The following is a 17,979-nucleotide window of genomic DNA, read 5'->3' on the forward strand; positions in this document are numbered from 1 at the left end:
ATAGAGACATACTGTTGGAAGAAAATAACGTAATTAAGATCAGGCCTTATGAGGAACTAAAAGATAAACTATCAAGCTGGATGGAGTACCACCAAATGAATGACAAAAAAAGCAAGAGGTTTTGAACAAACAAGATCAATATTAGAAATTGCAGTATTACAGAATAATACAAAATACTGTCCAAAGTTTATGAGTTTTTAATAGAATGGCACACAAAAGATGAGGAAATCAAGAGTGTTATGATTAAATGGGCAATGGATGTTGGCCATAACATTGAATATGAGAAGTGGATAAAATTATGGAACGCAGGGCTAAAATTTACAGCATGTACCTTGTTAGAAGAAAATCTGTTAAAAATGATGTACAGATGGTACCTCAAGCCAATTAAATTGCTGGAAATGTGGGGTGAAAGAAGGTAGTTTATTTCAGATGTGATAAGGTAAAAACGTATTGGGAAAATATATATAATGAGTTAAAGAAGATATTTAGATACACATTTTTGAAAAAGCCAGAGGCGTTCTTGTTGGGAATGGTAGGAGAAGACATTACTAAGAATGACCAGAAATTGTTCTCATATGCAATAACAGTGGCAAGGTTATTGTTAGCCCACAGCAACAGCAAGTACCAACAGTAGAAGAATGGTGACAGAAGATAAGGGAATATGCAGAAATAGCTAGATTAACAGGGAAAATTCAACAACAGGGTGATGAAACATTTCAAAAAGAATGGGAAAATTTTATGTCATACATAGGAAGGATAAGGTGAAATAGTGAAACCAGTGGAACTGAAATAAACCTCATAATGTGAAATACAAAGAAAATTTATGGCTACAGAAAATAACAAAAAGTAAAATGTACAATGTGATTAATGTAACCAAATGTAACCAATGGTAGTTGTAAATGGATATAGACAGACAATAAGAATTGTATATACAGGAGGATTTATTTGACTATGAACAAATATGAAAGAAGAAAAATAATATACAAAACGGATGAAGACAATGCGAAAAAGTTAAAGGTAAAGGTACCCCTGCCCGTACGGGCCAGTCGTGACCGACTCTGGGGTTGTGCGCCCATCTCACTCAAGAGGCCGGGGGGCCAGCGCTGTCCGAAGACACTTCCGGGTCACGTGGCCAGCGTGACAAGCTGCATCTGGCGAGCCAGAGCCGCACACAGAAACACCGTTTACCTTCCCGCTATAAAGCGGTCCCTATTTATCTACTTGCATCTGGGGGTGCTTTCGAACTGCTAGGTTGGCAGGAGCTGGGACCGAAAGACGGGAGCTCACCCCGCCGCGGGGATTCGAACCACCAACCATTCAATCGGCAAATCCTAGGCACTGAGGTTTTACTCACAGTGCCACCCGCGTCCCTGCGAAAAAGTTAGATGTGATATAAAAGGCCAGAAGAGGGAAGGAGGGAAGTCAGCTCTGGGGAGCAGGTGTGAAATGTAATACAGTATGTGAATGTGGAGTGTGCAAATGAAAACCAATAAAGAATGTTAGGGGGGGGGGGAGGAAAACAGCTCTGGAAAAAATGGATTCTGAATAAGAGAGACCTTTGCTTATAGGTCTGTTTGGATTATTTCATATTTTCTAAGAAGCTAAGCCTGTGCTGGACATATTTTTGAGGTACATTTGATGTTTTAATTATTTTTAAAGAAAGTTCTGCAAGTAAAATTTTGAATAATAACTTATGGGTCTGGACAATGCTTCATTCCAAAAGGAACAGTTTTTTAAGCATCCCGCCGCTTCACACTATTAATATCTGCAAAAATCCCGTCTACTACTGAAGCATAACAACAGTCAAGCCATTCACTGTGTGCAGATGTAAAGGAGTAGAGCTGTGTGCCATAAGGGCATTGCTGACAACGCACTCAACCTCCAGATAACCCCACTGAGCAGTTTCATGTAGCTGTTAAACAGCATCGGGAATAAAATCCAACCCTGAGGAACCCAACATTGAAGGGCACTCCCCAAGCACCACCCATCCAGCAATGTCTATCCAGGTAGGACTGCAACCACCGCAAAGTGATGCCACCCACCCCTAACTCAGACAGGCGCTCCAGAAGGTTGATGGTATCAAACTGGTATCCAATTCGGTTTCCAAAAGGATCTTCAGAAAGTTCCTTAGACGGTGTTTGAAAAGCAGACTGCAGTTTTTTGTACCAACTTTTCAAATGTGAACTACAAAGCTGGGAGTCTGTCTCTGAATAAAACCTAATCTGAGTAACTTGGCTGCTTTTGAACATGGAAATTGGAGGCTAATTTGTGCAGGTTATTTACACACTACAGAGAGATGAGCTAAAAGAATTCCAGGTAAATGGCTAAGTTTAATATTGATGAACATGTACACAAATAGTACCCAATTGTGCATGCTACCCTCTTTAACTTATTCTGATGCGTGAATTATGTCACATCAAACCATACTTAAAATAAACTATGGTTTAATGTGAATGCCCAGTGTACCTTTGCAGACTGCTGAAATTCTGGCCACTTTGCTTCTCCCCGGCTGCCAAGAAGGCAAGTCTGGCTTGTTGTGTTGTCTGAACGGCCCAGCCTGACGAGGAAAGAAACCAGGAGCCCATGTTCAGCCCGCACAACAAGCCTGAGTATGGCTTCTTTCCTGGAAGCGCAGCAGCAGCAGGGGAACAGTGAAGCACAATTTCGGCAGTGTGCACCAGCACGCTGCTTGTTCACAATAGTGTTCGCATTAGTGTTACTTTAAGGATGTTTAATGTGAGCATGTGAACCAGGCCAACCTGAGAAACCAAGCCTTCGGAGTGCGTACTCAGAAATGTTACTCCATTAAGATTTTTTCCTCCCTACATAATACTGCTTTCTTGCCCTTCTGTGTAAACACACACCTGCTCTAGAGCCACGATGTTGTGGACACGGGGAGACTATTCCAGACTAGAACTTGCACTAAAGACACACAGCAGCAGTGGCTAATTGGGCTCTCTGGGAAAAGAGCACCACCTGCTGACCTCTGGAAGAAGTTCTTTAAGCAATGCTTGTGCAAAATGCAGTGTTTGTATGCCAATAGGGTAACGCCATCTTGTGCTGCCCAGTACTGCCAGGCGTGCTCTTCTCAACGGTTCTTTGCTGCAGAATTAAGCCTTGGGGGACTGGGCATCTTGCGGTCTGAAGTCAGGACTTCCAAGCACCATCCATGCGGCATGCAGGGGTGTTCTCCACAGGGAAGCTGCTCCCACACCAATCTAGCATGTCTCGGCTCTATTGCCCATCAGCTTATGGGCCATAGAGCCAAAGCTGCTTTCACTTGCCAGTGCATGACCAGGAGTGTCCACTGTGCCCAAGGCTCCACCTGATGTGACATATGATGGCAGGTGGGCAGGGTTTGAAGAAAACAGCCTCGCAGGCCAAGTTTGACCCACCTCTGGCACAACAGTATCGCTAAACTGCAAACACGATCCTTTGGGAGAGTGTAACTCAGTCTAGAGCAGACTGAACATCATGTCCTTGAGCAAGTAAAGTAGTGATAGAACCTCATTTGTCAGGAGTTTGATTCAGTTTATTGGCCTGCATTCTGGAAAATGGTTCTGCACTTCCACTACCTCAACCCACAGAGGAGAGAAAAAATATATTCAGAACTATAATGTGCATTAGCCACAGAGACTGGACCTGTGATGTTTGCCTGAAATTTAGATTATTTGTGGTGATATATATATTTTTTAAAGCAATGCTCAGAGGTCATATTTTTAAAAAACCACTTTTGGGTAATCCCATAAAATGTACTTGTTTAGGTAATATAAATAATTCCTGTGACATTAATTTGTGTCCGAGCATTGTTCACAATATGTTTAAAGTGCTTGCTGATAAGAAATAGCCTTCTGTAGGTGGGTAGATGTTGATATCATGGCCTCAACAGCCTAAATCAAAATCACAACAGCTTGAGAAAGGATGTTTGGGTGAACTTAATTTGGTTTAAACATTATATATCTCATTGATCCACTCTTTATCAGCTGTAAAGGGAGGACTGCATGTTTATTAATGGATTAGAAATTGCTCCCCTCTAAGCAACCGGCCCTTCCATTACATCCAGATTTGTTGAGGAACAGAACAGTTATGCATCACAGATACAGAAGCAGCAAGGGCCATGGATTTGCCAGTAGTTTGAACCATTTGTGTGCCCTGCAGCATGAACAATGACTTCCTCTTGTACAACAGGTGAGGCCATCTACAAAATGTTCAGAATAAATCAAGGAAATGGAAAAAGTGGGGTGGAGACCTCTGCAACTTCCATCTTACCCCTAGAACCCCTTGTTCACCCCCACCTCCCAAAAGTCTGCACCTGGGGGATGGCTGACCCTCCAGGACAACACGAGAGGGGGTATAGGAGAATGAATGGGGAAATGACAAAAAACATGGCTCCCCCTCCTTCTGTTTTTGGAACCCTCACTAGACTGAAGCCCCTTGCCATGAATGGAAGGGTTCCATTCTACTGAATCTAATGCTCTTTAGGAAAAAGCACACAGCAGGACAGCACTACAATGTTGAGGTGTAGTACTAGCATGAAGTTTATTCTATCATCTTTGGGGGTGGACAGACCCTTGTCCCCAAAAAGGCTTTCAAGAGATCTTCCCCCAGATTGATCAGAATTTACTTAAACAAAATCTACAGCCAACAGGAGAGATAACAAGAGGCATCAAGCTTTAGATGATTTAGTTCATATTTTCTGGCCCTGACCTAAATACTATAATTTTGGAAAAGGGGTACTTGCAGTTATAAAAGATATATCTAGGATCAATATCCCTCCAACTCTTCTTGTGTACTTGAAAAAAGATTGCTAATAAGAAAGATTTAGAACTGCAATTGACTACTCTTTAACTCAGAGGAGTAAGACAAATAGCTTTCCAATGGAAAACTTCAAAGTCTATTTCCCTTGAACTGGTATGAACATGTCTGGGTAGTAGTGTATTTAACTAAGCTTACGTATTATAAATGAAGGAAAGGAGAAGCACTAGAAATACTAATTGAAGCACGACGTTTATTTATTAACTCTGAGAACACAAAAAAAACCCAAGAAAGCATACAATCTTATATATTATTTTCACACATAACTCCAAATGATAAGGGTGGTTTTCTTTTTCATTATTGTAATTACTTTCTAGTTTAGTCATTTGTCTTTCTTAATTTTCTATTTAAGTTGAATCTTTTTTTAAAATGTGCCTGTCATATGGGTAACATTGCACTTTCCAAATGAGATTAAATCCACTGGTCATTTCTTTAAAAAGCTGATGAAGCTGACTGCAATAGGCTTTTGACAGTCTAATACACAGCTTTTAGTTTGAGCTTTGTATAGCTTAGGTAACAAATGTAGCCCCTATGCAGAACCTGTGTATGTCATTGGTGCAGAAGCCTGTTTTCTTGACTGGTTCAATATGCTGCTGGAGGCTGAGCCAAGCTCTGTTCAGAGGAGAACATGAGAGGAGACCACACAAGACGGCCTTCTGGCCATTGGGGGGGGGGGGGCTTTTCTACACTGCTCCCAACTCTGCCATAGCCTTTCAAGATGGGGCAATCGGAAATGGAGAGCCCTTTCCTGATTAGTCAGAAGTCTACCAGCATACGTGAAGTTCCTATTTAGTTATTTTTGCCCCAAAGTATATTCCTTTAACTTAGAAGGAACTGCATTTGCCATTTTGTTCATTTATTCACCCAGTTTGGAGAAAATAATGCTACGCTACTAAGAATACAGGATATGGCTTGAACATTCTAAATCACTACATAAAGGCAGCTGTTTCATTGCCTTGTTGAATCATACAGCTGTCTACCATTCAATCCTGGATAAAGTAGATCATGAAGTGCATCAATTAAAATAGTTAAAACTGTTCTTGATCTTAAGAATATTGTTTACTCAGAACAGTAGGCGTGTCCAAGGAGGTGTGCCTAGAATTCTCACCTAAGCATCATTATCAAATATAAACATACCCCAGAACTGTTTTACTGCATAGTAATTGAAAAATATTGAGTGCAAGAAAAATTCTGAACACATCCAACCAAAGGATCATGGTTTCTCCCAGTTGGAAAATGATATGCTGGGTTCATGAACTAAGCCTTGGCATCCAGATAACATTCTACAGACTTCTCCTCTCTCCTTTAACAAGACGACTTCGCACCATCCAAACATCCTAAAGACCAAAAAATGAAATAAAGTTATGGTGTGGGAGAGGAAAAACCTTGTTTTGTGCACAAGATTATTCCTGTTGTACACAGAAACAGCTGTATATGGAAGAAACCCCCCACTACACCCAGTAGTTCTGCTTCTGTACAAGGCTTTGCAAGATCTCAGTGAAAAGCAGCAGCAGCAGCAAACAGGCTGCCTATGGCACGGCTGGAGCCTCCTGCTCTGCCCAAGCTGCTGCTCCTCTGTTCAACAGGGGAAAGGAGAGCTTCAGTGAAGAGAGAACCAGAGTATTTTGGTTACATCGCGATTTCCTACTTTTTGTACCGTGCTGAGATATGGTTTCAAAGAAGGTGCGCAATGCATGCTCAAAACTTAGAAGCCAAAGAGGCAGCTGAATAAAATTTTCCATATTGGGGGGTTGTGGTGATTTAATCCCCTACACTGCTTTCTTCAGTTACTATGTAATTCCATGTACAACCAGTATTACAGGTTGATACGACTGCAGAAATTTCTATGCCAGCCATCAGTAAAAATATATTAGGGCAGTTGCAAAGAGAACTAGAGAGTAGCAATATTCATTACAGAATGCCATTTTAAAGCATGTTTTCCACCGTCCTGATTATAGATCCAGTAGGAACCTTCATGCAGAACGATAAGCGTCTATTCTTGGCACGGAGTGCGGCAGAAGTTATTGAGAGGAGGAACATCTTACGCTCTAGCTACATGTCTTTGTACTCATCCAACAATCTCTCTGAGCAAGGCAACACCTCAGTTCGCTGCCAGCAACACAAATCACACAGCATGCCGAGTGCTTGTCCCCCAATGGTGTGGTGTGGGAGTGAGAATTGTAATATGTTGACCTGCTCATCACCAAAGTACATGACTGAGTAGGCTACCACCAATGGAATAATTATTCCCAATACCATTATGTCAGACGTATGACGTGAAAAGTTTTTGATGAAGGACATTCACAAACAATACCTTCAGGGGAATAGGCGAGTCTATACCATACTTTGTTCTTGCAATTTCCACAACTTCTTTCTCAATGTTCTCTTGAATTGTACCTTTCACATCAATATAGTGGCAGTCTGAACTTGCGTAATGACAAGAAATTGCCTGTAAAAAGACCCACATTATTTACTTTTTTCTCTTTGTAAGCACTTCACTACTTTTTTATACCAGCTTTAAACTAAAAATATGTAGGTCTAAGTCACTCTCGAAAACAAATTAAACAGGAGGATTAAGAAACATCAAATGTTAATTAAGAAAATGGGGAAGCTTTGACTTGACTTTGCTTGAGCAGCATAATCCAGGTGTTCCAACACCTGCAACCTTAAATGGCATCTTACCTTACGAAACCCTTCAGTCCTGTTCATTCCAGAGCCATGGATTAGCAAGGGGTGGAAGAACACTGTGTCTCCTTTCTCCATAGCAAGGTGAACCCTTGGAATAGTTTTATCAAAATCACGCACTCCGTGGTACATCTTGTTTACACCACCCTGGAAGTTCAATGTATAAAATTAACTTATTTTTCCTTAAAAAGCTTAATGTTTTCAATCATCCAAGCTTCAAAAACTTTTAGAACTTATTTTCATACAAAAGGTTTATATAGCTAGATGAGAGCAAGGCCTATGTAGCCCAGGATTCAATTTCCAACAAAGGACAGGGTGGTCCTTGAGAAATTCACACGCTGAATGTGAAGCTGACGGCCCTCCTGCCTCTTTTCTCCCTTGCATCTTGGAGATGCATCCTGCAACCAAACATGGGTGTTCTAGCTTCCTATCACAGCATTTGAGAAGCCCGTCTAATTCGATTGGTCTAAGCCCTTTGAGCTCGTGGCCCTCCCCACACCTGGTGGGACATTCCAAACCTTGCTGGTTTCCCCAAACATGGAAGTTAATTTTTCTTGCCTTTGCTTTTCCTACTCCCGATGTCCAGAATGTAACTCAAATCCACTGGCTCCCCATTCATCTCAATTTAATGCCCTCTTTTTAATTATAGCCCGGGACGCGGGTGGCGCTGTGGGTAAAACCTCAGTGCCTAGGACTTGCCGATCGCATGGTCGGCGGTTCAAATCCCCGCGGCAGGGTGAGCTCCTGTCTTTCGGTCCTAGCTCCTGCCCACCTAACAGTTCGAAAGCACCCCTAAGTGCAAGTAGATAAATAGGTACCGCTTTATAGCGGGAAGGTAAACGGCGTTTCCGTGTGCTGCGCTGGTGCTGGCTCACCAGAGCAGCTTCGTCACGCTGGCCACGTGACCCGGAAGTGTCTGCAGACAGCGCTGGCTCCCGGCCTATAGAGTGAGATGGGAGCACAACCCTGGAGTCGGACACGACTGGCCCGTATGGGCAGGGGTACCTTTACCTTACCTTTTAATTATAAGGACACTGGAAATACTACTCAGTTAGCTAAACTGCTATTGGCTACCTCCAAATTTGCAGATACTTCCATCCTCCGTCCCTCCCTGTGATAAAGTCATAAATAAGAGACACGGGGGAATGATTAATGGACTTCAATGTCTGTACACTAATGCGCAAAGCATGGGAAATAAACAAGATGAGCTTGAGCTCCTGGTACAGCAAACTAAATATGACATAATAGGAATCACGGAAACCTGGTGGGATAAATCCCACGATTGGAATGTAATAATGGAGGGATACAATCTATTTCAAAGAAACAGACCAGACAAGAAAGGAGGAGGAGTGGCGTTATATGTCAGGGATGTGTACACCTGTGAAGAGATCCAAGATTTAGAACCTCAAAGCCAAAGTGAGAGCATTTGGGTCAAAATTAAGGGAGAGAAGAATAACAGTGACCTCATTGTGGGAGTTTACTATAGATCCCCAAGCCAAACGGAGGACATAGATGATGCCTTCCTGGAACAGATGGCCAAGCATGCAAAAGGAAGGGAGATAGTAGTAATGGGGGACTTCAATTACCCGGATATTTGTTGGATGTCAAACTCAGCCAAGAGCATAAGGTCAAACAGATTCCTCACTGCCCTTGCAGACAACTTCATTGTCCAGAAAGTGGGAGAAGCAACAAGAGGAACAGCCATTTTAGATCTGGTCCTAACCAATGTTGAGGACCTGGTTAGTGGGGTAGAAGTGGAAGGATCATTAGGCGCGAGTGATCATGCTCTTCTGAAGTTTACTATACAGCGGAAAGGAGCAGCCAAGCATACTAGGACTCAATTTCTCGACTTTAAGAAAGCCGACTTCATAAAGCTTAGGGAAGTGCTGGGTGAGATCCCATGGACAGTAATACTAAAAGGAAAGGGAGTTCAAGATGGCTGGGAGTTTGTTAAGAGGGAGATAGTAAAAGCACAACTTCAGGCAATACCAATGAGACGGAAACATGGAAGGTGCCTAAAGAAGCCAGGGTGGCTATCTAAAGAACTTTTAACTGAGTTAAGATTAAAAAAGGATGTGTACAAAAAATGGAAAAGGGGGGAAACCACCAAAGAGGAATTCAAACAAATAGCCAGCACGTGTAGACACAAAGTCAGAAAAGCTAAAGCACAAAATGAACTCAGGCTTGCTAGAGAGGTTAAAAGCAACAAAAAAGGCTTTTATGGGTATGTTCGTAGCAAAAGGAAGAACAAAGAAACTGTGGGGTCACTCAGAGGAGAAGATGGTGAAATGCAAACAGGGGACACAGAAAGGGCTGAACTCCTCAATGCCTTCTTTGCCTCAGTCTTCTCCGATAAAGAAAACAATGCCCGACCTGAAGAATTTGGAGCAAATGATTCAGCAGAGGAAACACAGCCCAGAATAACTAAGGAGATAGTACAAGAATACTTGGCTAGTCTAGATGTATTCAAGTCTCCAGGGCCAGATGAACTGCATCCAAGAGTATTAAAAGAACTGGCAGATGTGATTTCAGAACCACTGGCAGTCATCTTTGAGAATTCCTGGAGAACAGGCGAAGTCCCGGCAGACTGGAGGAAGGCAAATGTTGTCCCTATTTTCAAAAAGGGGAAAAGAGAGGACCCAAATAATTACCGCCCAGTCAGTCTGACATCAATACTAGGGAAGATTCTGGAGCAGATCATTAAGCAAACAGTCTGTGAGCACCTAGAAAGGAATGCTGTGATCACCAATAGTCAGCATGGATTTCTGAAAAATAAGTCATGTCAGACTAACCTGATCTCGTTTTTTGACAGAATTACAAGCCTGGTAGATGAAGGGAACGCAGTGGATGTAGTCTACCTTGATTTCAGCAAGGCATTTGACAAGGTGCCCCATGATATTCTTGTAAAGAAGCTGGTAAAATGCGGTCTTGACTATGCTACCACTCAGTGGATTTGTAACTGGCTGACTGACCGAACCCAAAGGGTGCTCATCAATGGTTCCTCTTCATCCTGGAGAAGAGTGACTAGTGGGGTGCCACAGGGTTCTGTCTTGGGCCCGGTCTTATTTAACATCTTTATCAACGACTTGGATGATGGACTCAAGGGCATCCTGATCAAATTTGCAGATGACACCAAACTGGGAGGGGTGGCTAACACCCCAGAGGACAGGACCACACTTCAAAACGACCTTGACAGATTAGAGAACTGGGCCAAAACAAACAAGATGAATTTTAACAGGGAGAAATGTAAAGTATTGCACTTGGGCAAAAAAAATGAGAGGCACAAATACAAGATGGGGGACACCTGGCTTGAGAGCAGTACATGTGAAAAGGATCTAGGAGTCTTGGTTGACCACAAACTTGACATGAGCCAACAGTGTGACGCGGCAGCTAAAAAAGCCAATGCAATTCTGGGCCTCATCAATAGGAGTATAGCATCTAGATCAAGGGAAGTAATAGTGCCACTGTATTCTGCTCTGGTCAGACCTCACCTGGAGTACTGTGCCCAGTTCTGGGCACCACAGTTCAAGAAGGACACTGACAAACTGGAACGTGTCCAGAGGAGGGCAACCAAAATGGTCAAAGGCCTGGAAACGATGCCTTATGAGGAACGGCTAAGGGAGCTGGGCATGTTTAGCCTGGAGAAGAGGAGGTTAAGGGGTGATATGATAGCCATGTTCAAATATATAAAAGGATGTCACATAGAGGAGGGAGAAAGGCTGTTTTCTGCTGCTCCAGAGAAGCGGACACGGAGCAATGGATCCAAACTACAAGAAAGAAGATTCCACCTAAACATTAGGAAGAACTTCCTGACAGTAAGAGCTGTTCGACAGTGGAATTTGCTGCCAAGGAGTGTGGTGGAGTCTCCTTCTTTGGAGGTCTTTAAGCAGAGGCTTGACAACCATATGTCAGGAGTGCTCTGATGGTGTTTCCTGCTTGGCAGGGGGTTGGACTCAATGGCCCTTGTGGTCTCTTCCAACTCTATGATTCTATGATTCTATGATAAAGAAATTACCTCCCACTCAGGATAATCATGCTGTTTCAGAGGCCCCTTATGACTTCCTGGCAAAACTACCAGGCATCCATTTCTGCGATCAATCTTCTCCATGGCAGTCCAGGCACAAACAATGCGATCTGCAGGCCGGAATGGGAAGTAGTGCAAATCCTGGTGCATTGGATGGCGAGAGGTCTTCTTTCCTGCAACAATTATTTGTATTAGCTTTCATAGTACAGATGCAGAATTAGTTACCGTATTTTTCACTCCATAGGACACACTTTTTCCCTCTTAAAAACTAAGGGGAAAAGTCTATGCGTCCTATGGAGTGAATGCAGGGGGGAGGCAGGCAGGAAAAGCCCCCAAGAGCCGCACAAAAGCTTCGCGTGGCTCTTGCGGGCTTTTCCCCCAGGAGGGAGAAGGGACCGCCGCTCCCTGACCTGTTCTGGGGGCTGGGGAAGCTTGGGCTTCCCCTACCCCAGCCCGGTGGCTAAAAAGGAGAAGCCTGAAGCTCCCGGAGCGCAGCGCAAACTGCCACTGCACTCCGGGGGTTTCAGGCAGCTATCCGCAAGCCTTCGGAGAGCAGCGGGAGTTCTCGCTGCGCTCAGAAGGCTTGCGGATAGCCGTCTGAAGCCTGGAGAGCGGGAGGGGTCAGTGCACACCGATCCCTCTTGCTCTCCAGGCTTTGCTTCGCTGGAGAGGCGTTGCACAGTTTTTCCTCTGCACAGCGCCCCTTCAGCGAAGCGGGAGGAGAAATGGAAGGGGCTCCGTTTCTCCTGCCGCTTTGCTGAAGGGGCGCTGAGCAGAGAGGGGGAGAATTTTTTTATTCCTGTTCTCCCCCTCCTATGGTCCTGTGTGTCCTATGGTCCAGTGCATCCTATAGAGCAAAAAATATGGTAAGTAAATACAAGCACAATGAGACAACAAGATGTCACAGTGTGGCCTTGCTGTGTGTGTTTTACCTGAGTCTGTAGCTGGGGGTTTACAGATCAAAAGTTAGCACCCAAAACAGGACATGGTGCACTAACTTGTTTTTCTTTGTGTGCTATTTAAAAACAAAAACAAAAAACAAACATCTAGTCTACCTGCAAGTCAATGAAATGTGAAGTTGATGCTCACAGCTGAGTTCTGGATTTGGCCTAGGATCAGACTGAAGTAGCCCTGCCTCTGGCCTCCAATATTAACAGTGGACTATGTGGCAGGACTGCTGTTAAACTACTCACAGCACAGCCCTCATGTCTGCAATAGGGTTCTAACAGTGAACTACACTGCAGTGCAGCTGTGCGCAACTCTCTTAGCTTAATCCACAAAGCAGAGGGAAAAACAATGGATTAACATGGCAGGACTGTTGTAAGATGCTCAACTGGCTACACCACAAAGCTGCTATAATACATTATCCATCCAACCAGCAATATGGGAAAAGTGAACTACATCTGTTTGGGATTTGCAATAGCACTGTTGTGTGTGGGCGTGTTTTAAACCACACTCAATTAGACGGTTGCTACATTTCGGCTTGTTTTTGTGGGCAGGTGTGGAATAAGTTACATTAAATGATTTACAAGGTGTGACTAGAAAGTTCGGTGAATGGTCACAGAAATTGGACAGCGAGGGGGATAAATTGAAATTGCAGAGTTATGAGAAATTAAAAGATAAAGTGCGAGACTGGCTTCATTATTATCAAATAATGGAGATTTATAAGATGGACAGGAAAATTGGCTTCCAGGTGGAAAAATCAAAATTGGAAACAGAATTGCTAGAACCTAAAACTAAGAATTTGTCAAAAATGTATAACTTGCTGTTGAAATGGAATACACAGGATGAAACGGTCAAATCAGCCATGATTAAGTGGGCACAAGATATTGGTCATAACATTATGTTTGCTGATTGGGAACGGTTGTGGACCACCGGTATAAAATTTACGGCATGTAATGCCTTAAAAGAAAATATTATGAAAATGATATATAGGTGGTACATGACACCAGTCAAGCTTGCAAAAATCTATCATTTGCCTGACAATAAATGTTGGAAATGTAAAGAGACTGAAGGTACATTCTTTCACCTTTGGTGGACGTGCCCAAGGATTAAGGCATTCTGGGAAATGATATATAATGAAATGAAAAAGGTATTTAAATATACCTTCTTGAAGAAACCAGAGGCCTTTCTCCTGGGTATGGTCGGCCAATTGGTGCCAAAGAAGGATAGAACTTTTTTTATGTATGCTACAACAGCAGCAAGAATACTCATTGCAAAGTATTGGAAGACAGAAGATCTACCCACCGTGGAAGAATGGCAGATGAAGGTGATAGATTATATGGGACTGGCAGAAATGACCGGCAGAATCCGAGACCAGGGAAGAGAGACGGCGGAAGAAGATTGGAAGAAATTTAAGGACTATCTTAAGAAACATTGTAAAATTATTGAATGTTAGAATGATGTTGGTTTAGAAATTAAGTGGTTTCTAGCTGTAATGATTATGTAATTAAGAAAAGAAATGTTGAAAATCAATAGAAACTATGGGGGGGATTTGCTGAATTAAATAATTAGAAATTGGAATACAGAAAGGGGAGGTATGAGGAGGTCGGGAAAGTAAGGAATTAAGAAAATAAGGGATTGAAATTATACTTGTTGTTGTTTGTGTTTGTATTTTTGTTCGTTTTTATTTTATATAATTTTTTTGAAACTTCAATAAATATCTTTTAAAAAAAAAGAAATTGGACAGCAAGAAATATTCAAACATATGATCGGCATTGGAAACCCACAAAATGGTCACAATTGTGTATGGAGATGAAGCTGTAACTCGAAAGACAGTGCATGAGTAGTTTAAGCCTTTCCGTGAAGGGCGGCAAACCATCAAAGACGACCCTTGGTCTAGCAGATGCGGGATCAGCGTGTGTCTGTCCGAATGATGGTGGAATGACTGCATGTTTCGTGTGAAATCGTTACTGAGGTTACTGAGTTGTCCCACCCTCCATATTCTCCCAATCTGGCCCCACCGAATTTCTTTCTTTTTCCAAAACTGAAATCTGCACTGAAAGGGCACCGATTTTCCAACATTTCATACGTCCAAACTGCTGTGACGAGGGAACTGAAAGCCGTACGAAAAGAGGACTTCTCCAGAAGTTTCCAACAGTTCTATGAACATTGTCAATGGTGCATTGTATCAGAGGGGGCTACTTTGAAGGCCTGTAAGGAATGTATGTTCGAGTATTTCTTGCTGTCGGATTTCTGCGATCATTCACCAAACTTTCCAGTCACAACTTGTACTTTCTCCACAATGTCCATGGGTAGCTCTAACTTCCATCCCTCAGGACATTTAAAAATAGATTCTCAGTGTGATGCAGAAGTGACCAATACAGAACGAGATTATCTGTATACCTGAGTCCAACTGTTCCGCTCCCACCTGGTTCTCATTTTTTCTCCCATTCAGGCAGCCAACATTCCTTGCCACTGAATTATTTTTTAGTTTTTGCCCCCCTCATCCCACCTTCCACCAATTTCTTTTAAAGTCTCTGAAACCCTCTGTTCTCCAGAGTCTACCAATACCTCTCATGCAGTTCCGGCTACACCTCCAGTGGCATTCAAAGACTCGAACCAGGACTGGTATTTCTGGATTTAAGCTGGCAATGGCTATACACGTCCATCTATCGTAGTGTTGGCATGGTAGGAGCCATGCATAGATTTCCTCATCCAGTTAATCTTACCCCTCTTTAGCTGAGTCACCTTACTAGCATAAGTTGCCACTGCTTAGAGCTAAAACCCAGGAGCACATTTTGTGGGCGACTGGGACATCTGAAAGCCAAGATGTTCCTTCCTGATAGCAGCCCTGAAAGTGACCCAGATGAGATTGCATCCAGTGGCTCCTTACCAGCTTCCATGTCCTTTAATATTTTATTTATTTATTTATTTATTTACAAATAAATCCCACTTTTCACCAGGCCTCAAAGCAGCTCACAATGACAAAAATATACAGTATATACATTTTCTCCTTCTGCAAGTAGATCCTCCTCCCAATAGTGTCCAACTTATTTTCGTTCTTTCCTTCAAAAGATCCATAGCCCATTTCAGTGGGGCTCTTCCTCCCCCCACAAACCCCTAATGTAGTGGCGCCTGCCCTGTGGAATGCCCACCCACCAGATGTCAAAGAAATAAACAACTATCTGACTTTTAGAAGACATCTGAAGGCGGCCCTGCTTAGGGAAGCTTTTAATGTCTGGTGAATTATTGTATTTTAATAATTTGCTGGGAGCCGCCCAGAGCGGCTGGGGAAACCCACCCAGATGGGCAGGGTATAAATAATAAATGTTGTTGTTGATGATGATGATGATGACGCACCCTCCTTGGCCCTCCATATCGCTAAATTTTGTGAACTAGTGTTTATTGCCTACAGAGTATGCTTCTGCATACACTTTGAGAAAACAAAGACACCAGAATCCTTGGCACTGAACTGAAATGGCTGACAAGTCCCTAAGGCACCAAAGGATTGCAAACCAATGACTTAGAGAAGGATATGCAACATGCCATTTAATGAAATCAAGCTATGGCGAGAGACATGGGGAAGAGGAAGATGGCAGCAAGAGAAAATCGTGCCACTTCCACTTTTAGGTTTGTCCCTGCTCACAGATTATCTTGAGGCAACAAAGCCGTAAACAGGAAAAAAGGTCCCATTGTTTAGAGTGTATCAATACCAAACCTGATGTATATTAACCCAGTGTTTCCCAACCTTTTTTGGGCAAAGGCACACTTGTTTCATGAAAAAAATCTCGAGGCACACCACCATTAGAAAATGTTTAAAAAATTAACTCTGTGCCTATATTGACTACCGTATTTTTCGCCCTATAGGACGCACCGGCCCATAGGACGCACCTAGATTTTGGGGGGGAAATAAAGGGGAAAAAATTATTTCCCCCCCCCCAGACGCGGGGCTGGGGCGGGAGAAGCCCGAGCTTCCCCCGACCCCAGCCCCCAGAATGGGAGCCAGAGTGGCTCCCGGAGCTTGCGGGACTGGGGGTGGGGGAAGCCCGAGCTTCCCCCGCCCCCAGCCGCCAGAGCAGGTCAGAGAGCGATGGTGAAGGTGTGCGCACCTTCGGCATCGCTCTGGGACCTTGCGCGGGCTGGGGGCGGGGGAAGCCGGAGCTTCTCCCGCCCCCAGCCGCCAGAGCAGGTCAGAGAGCGATGGCGAAGGTGTGCGCACCTTCGGCATCGCTCTGGGACCTTGCGCGGGCTGGGGGCGGGGGAAGCCGGAGCTTCTCCCGTCCCCAGCCCCCAGAGCAGGTCGGAGAGCGATGGCGAAGGTGCGCGCACCTTCCGCATCGCTCTGGGACCTTGCGCGGGCTGGGGGCGGGGGAAGCCGGAGCTTCTCCCATCCCCAGCCCCCAGAGCGGGTCGGAGAGCGATGGCGATGGTGCGCGCACCTTCGCCATCGCTCTGGGACCTTGCACGGGCTGGGGGCGGGGGAAGCCAGAGCTTCTCCCGTCCCCAGCCCCCAGAGCAGGTCGGAGAGCGATGGCGAAGGTGCGCGCACCTTCCGCATCGCTCTGGGACCTTGCGCGGGCTGGGGGCGGGGGAAGCCGGAGCTTCTCCCGTCCCCAGCCCCCAGAGCGGGTCGGAGAGCGATGGCGAAGGTGCGCGCACCTTCGCCATCGCTCTGGGACCTTGCACGGGCTGGGGAAGCCGGAGCTTCTCCCGTCCCCAGCCCCCAGAGCGGGTCGGAGAGCGATGGCGAAGGTGCGCGCACCTTCGCCATCGCTCTGGGACCTTGAGCGGGCTGGGGGCGGGGGAAGCCGGAGCTTCTCCCGTCCCCAGCTGCCCGAACGGGTCGGAGAGCGATGGCGAAGGTGCTCGCAGCTTTGGCATCGCTCTGGGAGCTTGCGCGGCTGGGGGGATAGCTTCCTTAAGCCTGGAGAGCAAGAGGGGTCGGTGCGCACCGACCCCTCTCGCTCTCCAGGCTTCAGCGAAAGCCTGCATTCGCGGCGATGGGATGTGGGAGGGAGCTCGCTCGCCGCCCCGCGTGTGCTCGCCGCCGCCGCCCCGCCTCTCGCCGCCCGACTCGCCCGCCTCCCTCCCACGGCACACTAGGCAACGTCTCACGGCACACTAGTGTGCCGCGGAACACCGGTTGGGAAACACTGTATTAACCATGTTAGTAGTATATATTTTCACTTAGACTTGCATCACAGCAGCTAACTCACTAATGATACCTACAGGACCTTGCAGAAGAAAAAGAAAGAAGGGCAAGTCTGATAATATTTAAATACACACTTGCATTCTTGAACAGAGTATTTTATTTCTCCTCTGTTCAATTATTTCTTACCAGAATCCGGAGGCTTATTTATCAACATGGTGTGCATAGCCATGATGTTTGGTCCTGTGAAGCATTCGACATATTTCAATATCTAAGGTGAAGAGAGATGCATATTTAAACATGCTAAAAATATATTACCCCTTATATTTCACGGGCAAGACTGAAGTGAATACGCATGATCGAT

General features: G+C 44.7%; 1 protein-coding gene across 1 annotated transcript in view; it reads right to left on the bottom strand.

Moving 5' to 3' along the window:
- Positions 1-4,988: 4,988 nt before the first annotated feature.
- LOC114605031 (phytanoyl-CoA dioxygenase, peroxisomal-like) overlaps positions 4,989-17,979 on the bottom strand; it is a 39,995-nt gene continuing 27,004 nt past the window's right edge. Inside the window, exons 5-9 of the mRNA XM_028745769.2 lie at positions 17,805-17,886; positions 11,516-11,697; positions 7,498-7,647; positions 7,130-7,264; positions 4,989-6,152 (exon numbers count right to left, since the gene is read on the bottom strand). Coding sequence (XP_028601602.2) covers positions 6,099-6,152; positions 7,130-7,264; positions 7,498-7,647; positions 11,516-11,697; positions 17,805-17,886 — 603 coding nt within the window. The 3' untranslated portion in view covers positions 4,989-6,098. The remainder of the gene's footprint in view (positions 6,153-7,129; positions 7,265-7,497; positions 7,648-11,515; positions 11,698-17,804; positions 17,887-17,979) is intronic.

This window comes from Podarcis muralis, chromosome 10 (genome assembly GCF_964188315.1).
Source record: "Podarcis muralis chromosome 10, rPodMur119.hap1.1, whole genome shotgun sequence".
NCBI classification, from domain to species: domain Eukaryota; kingdom Metazoa; phylum Chordata; class Lepidosauria; order Squamata; family Lacertidae; genus Podarcis; species Podarcis muralis.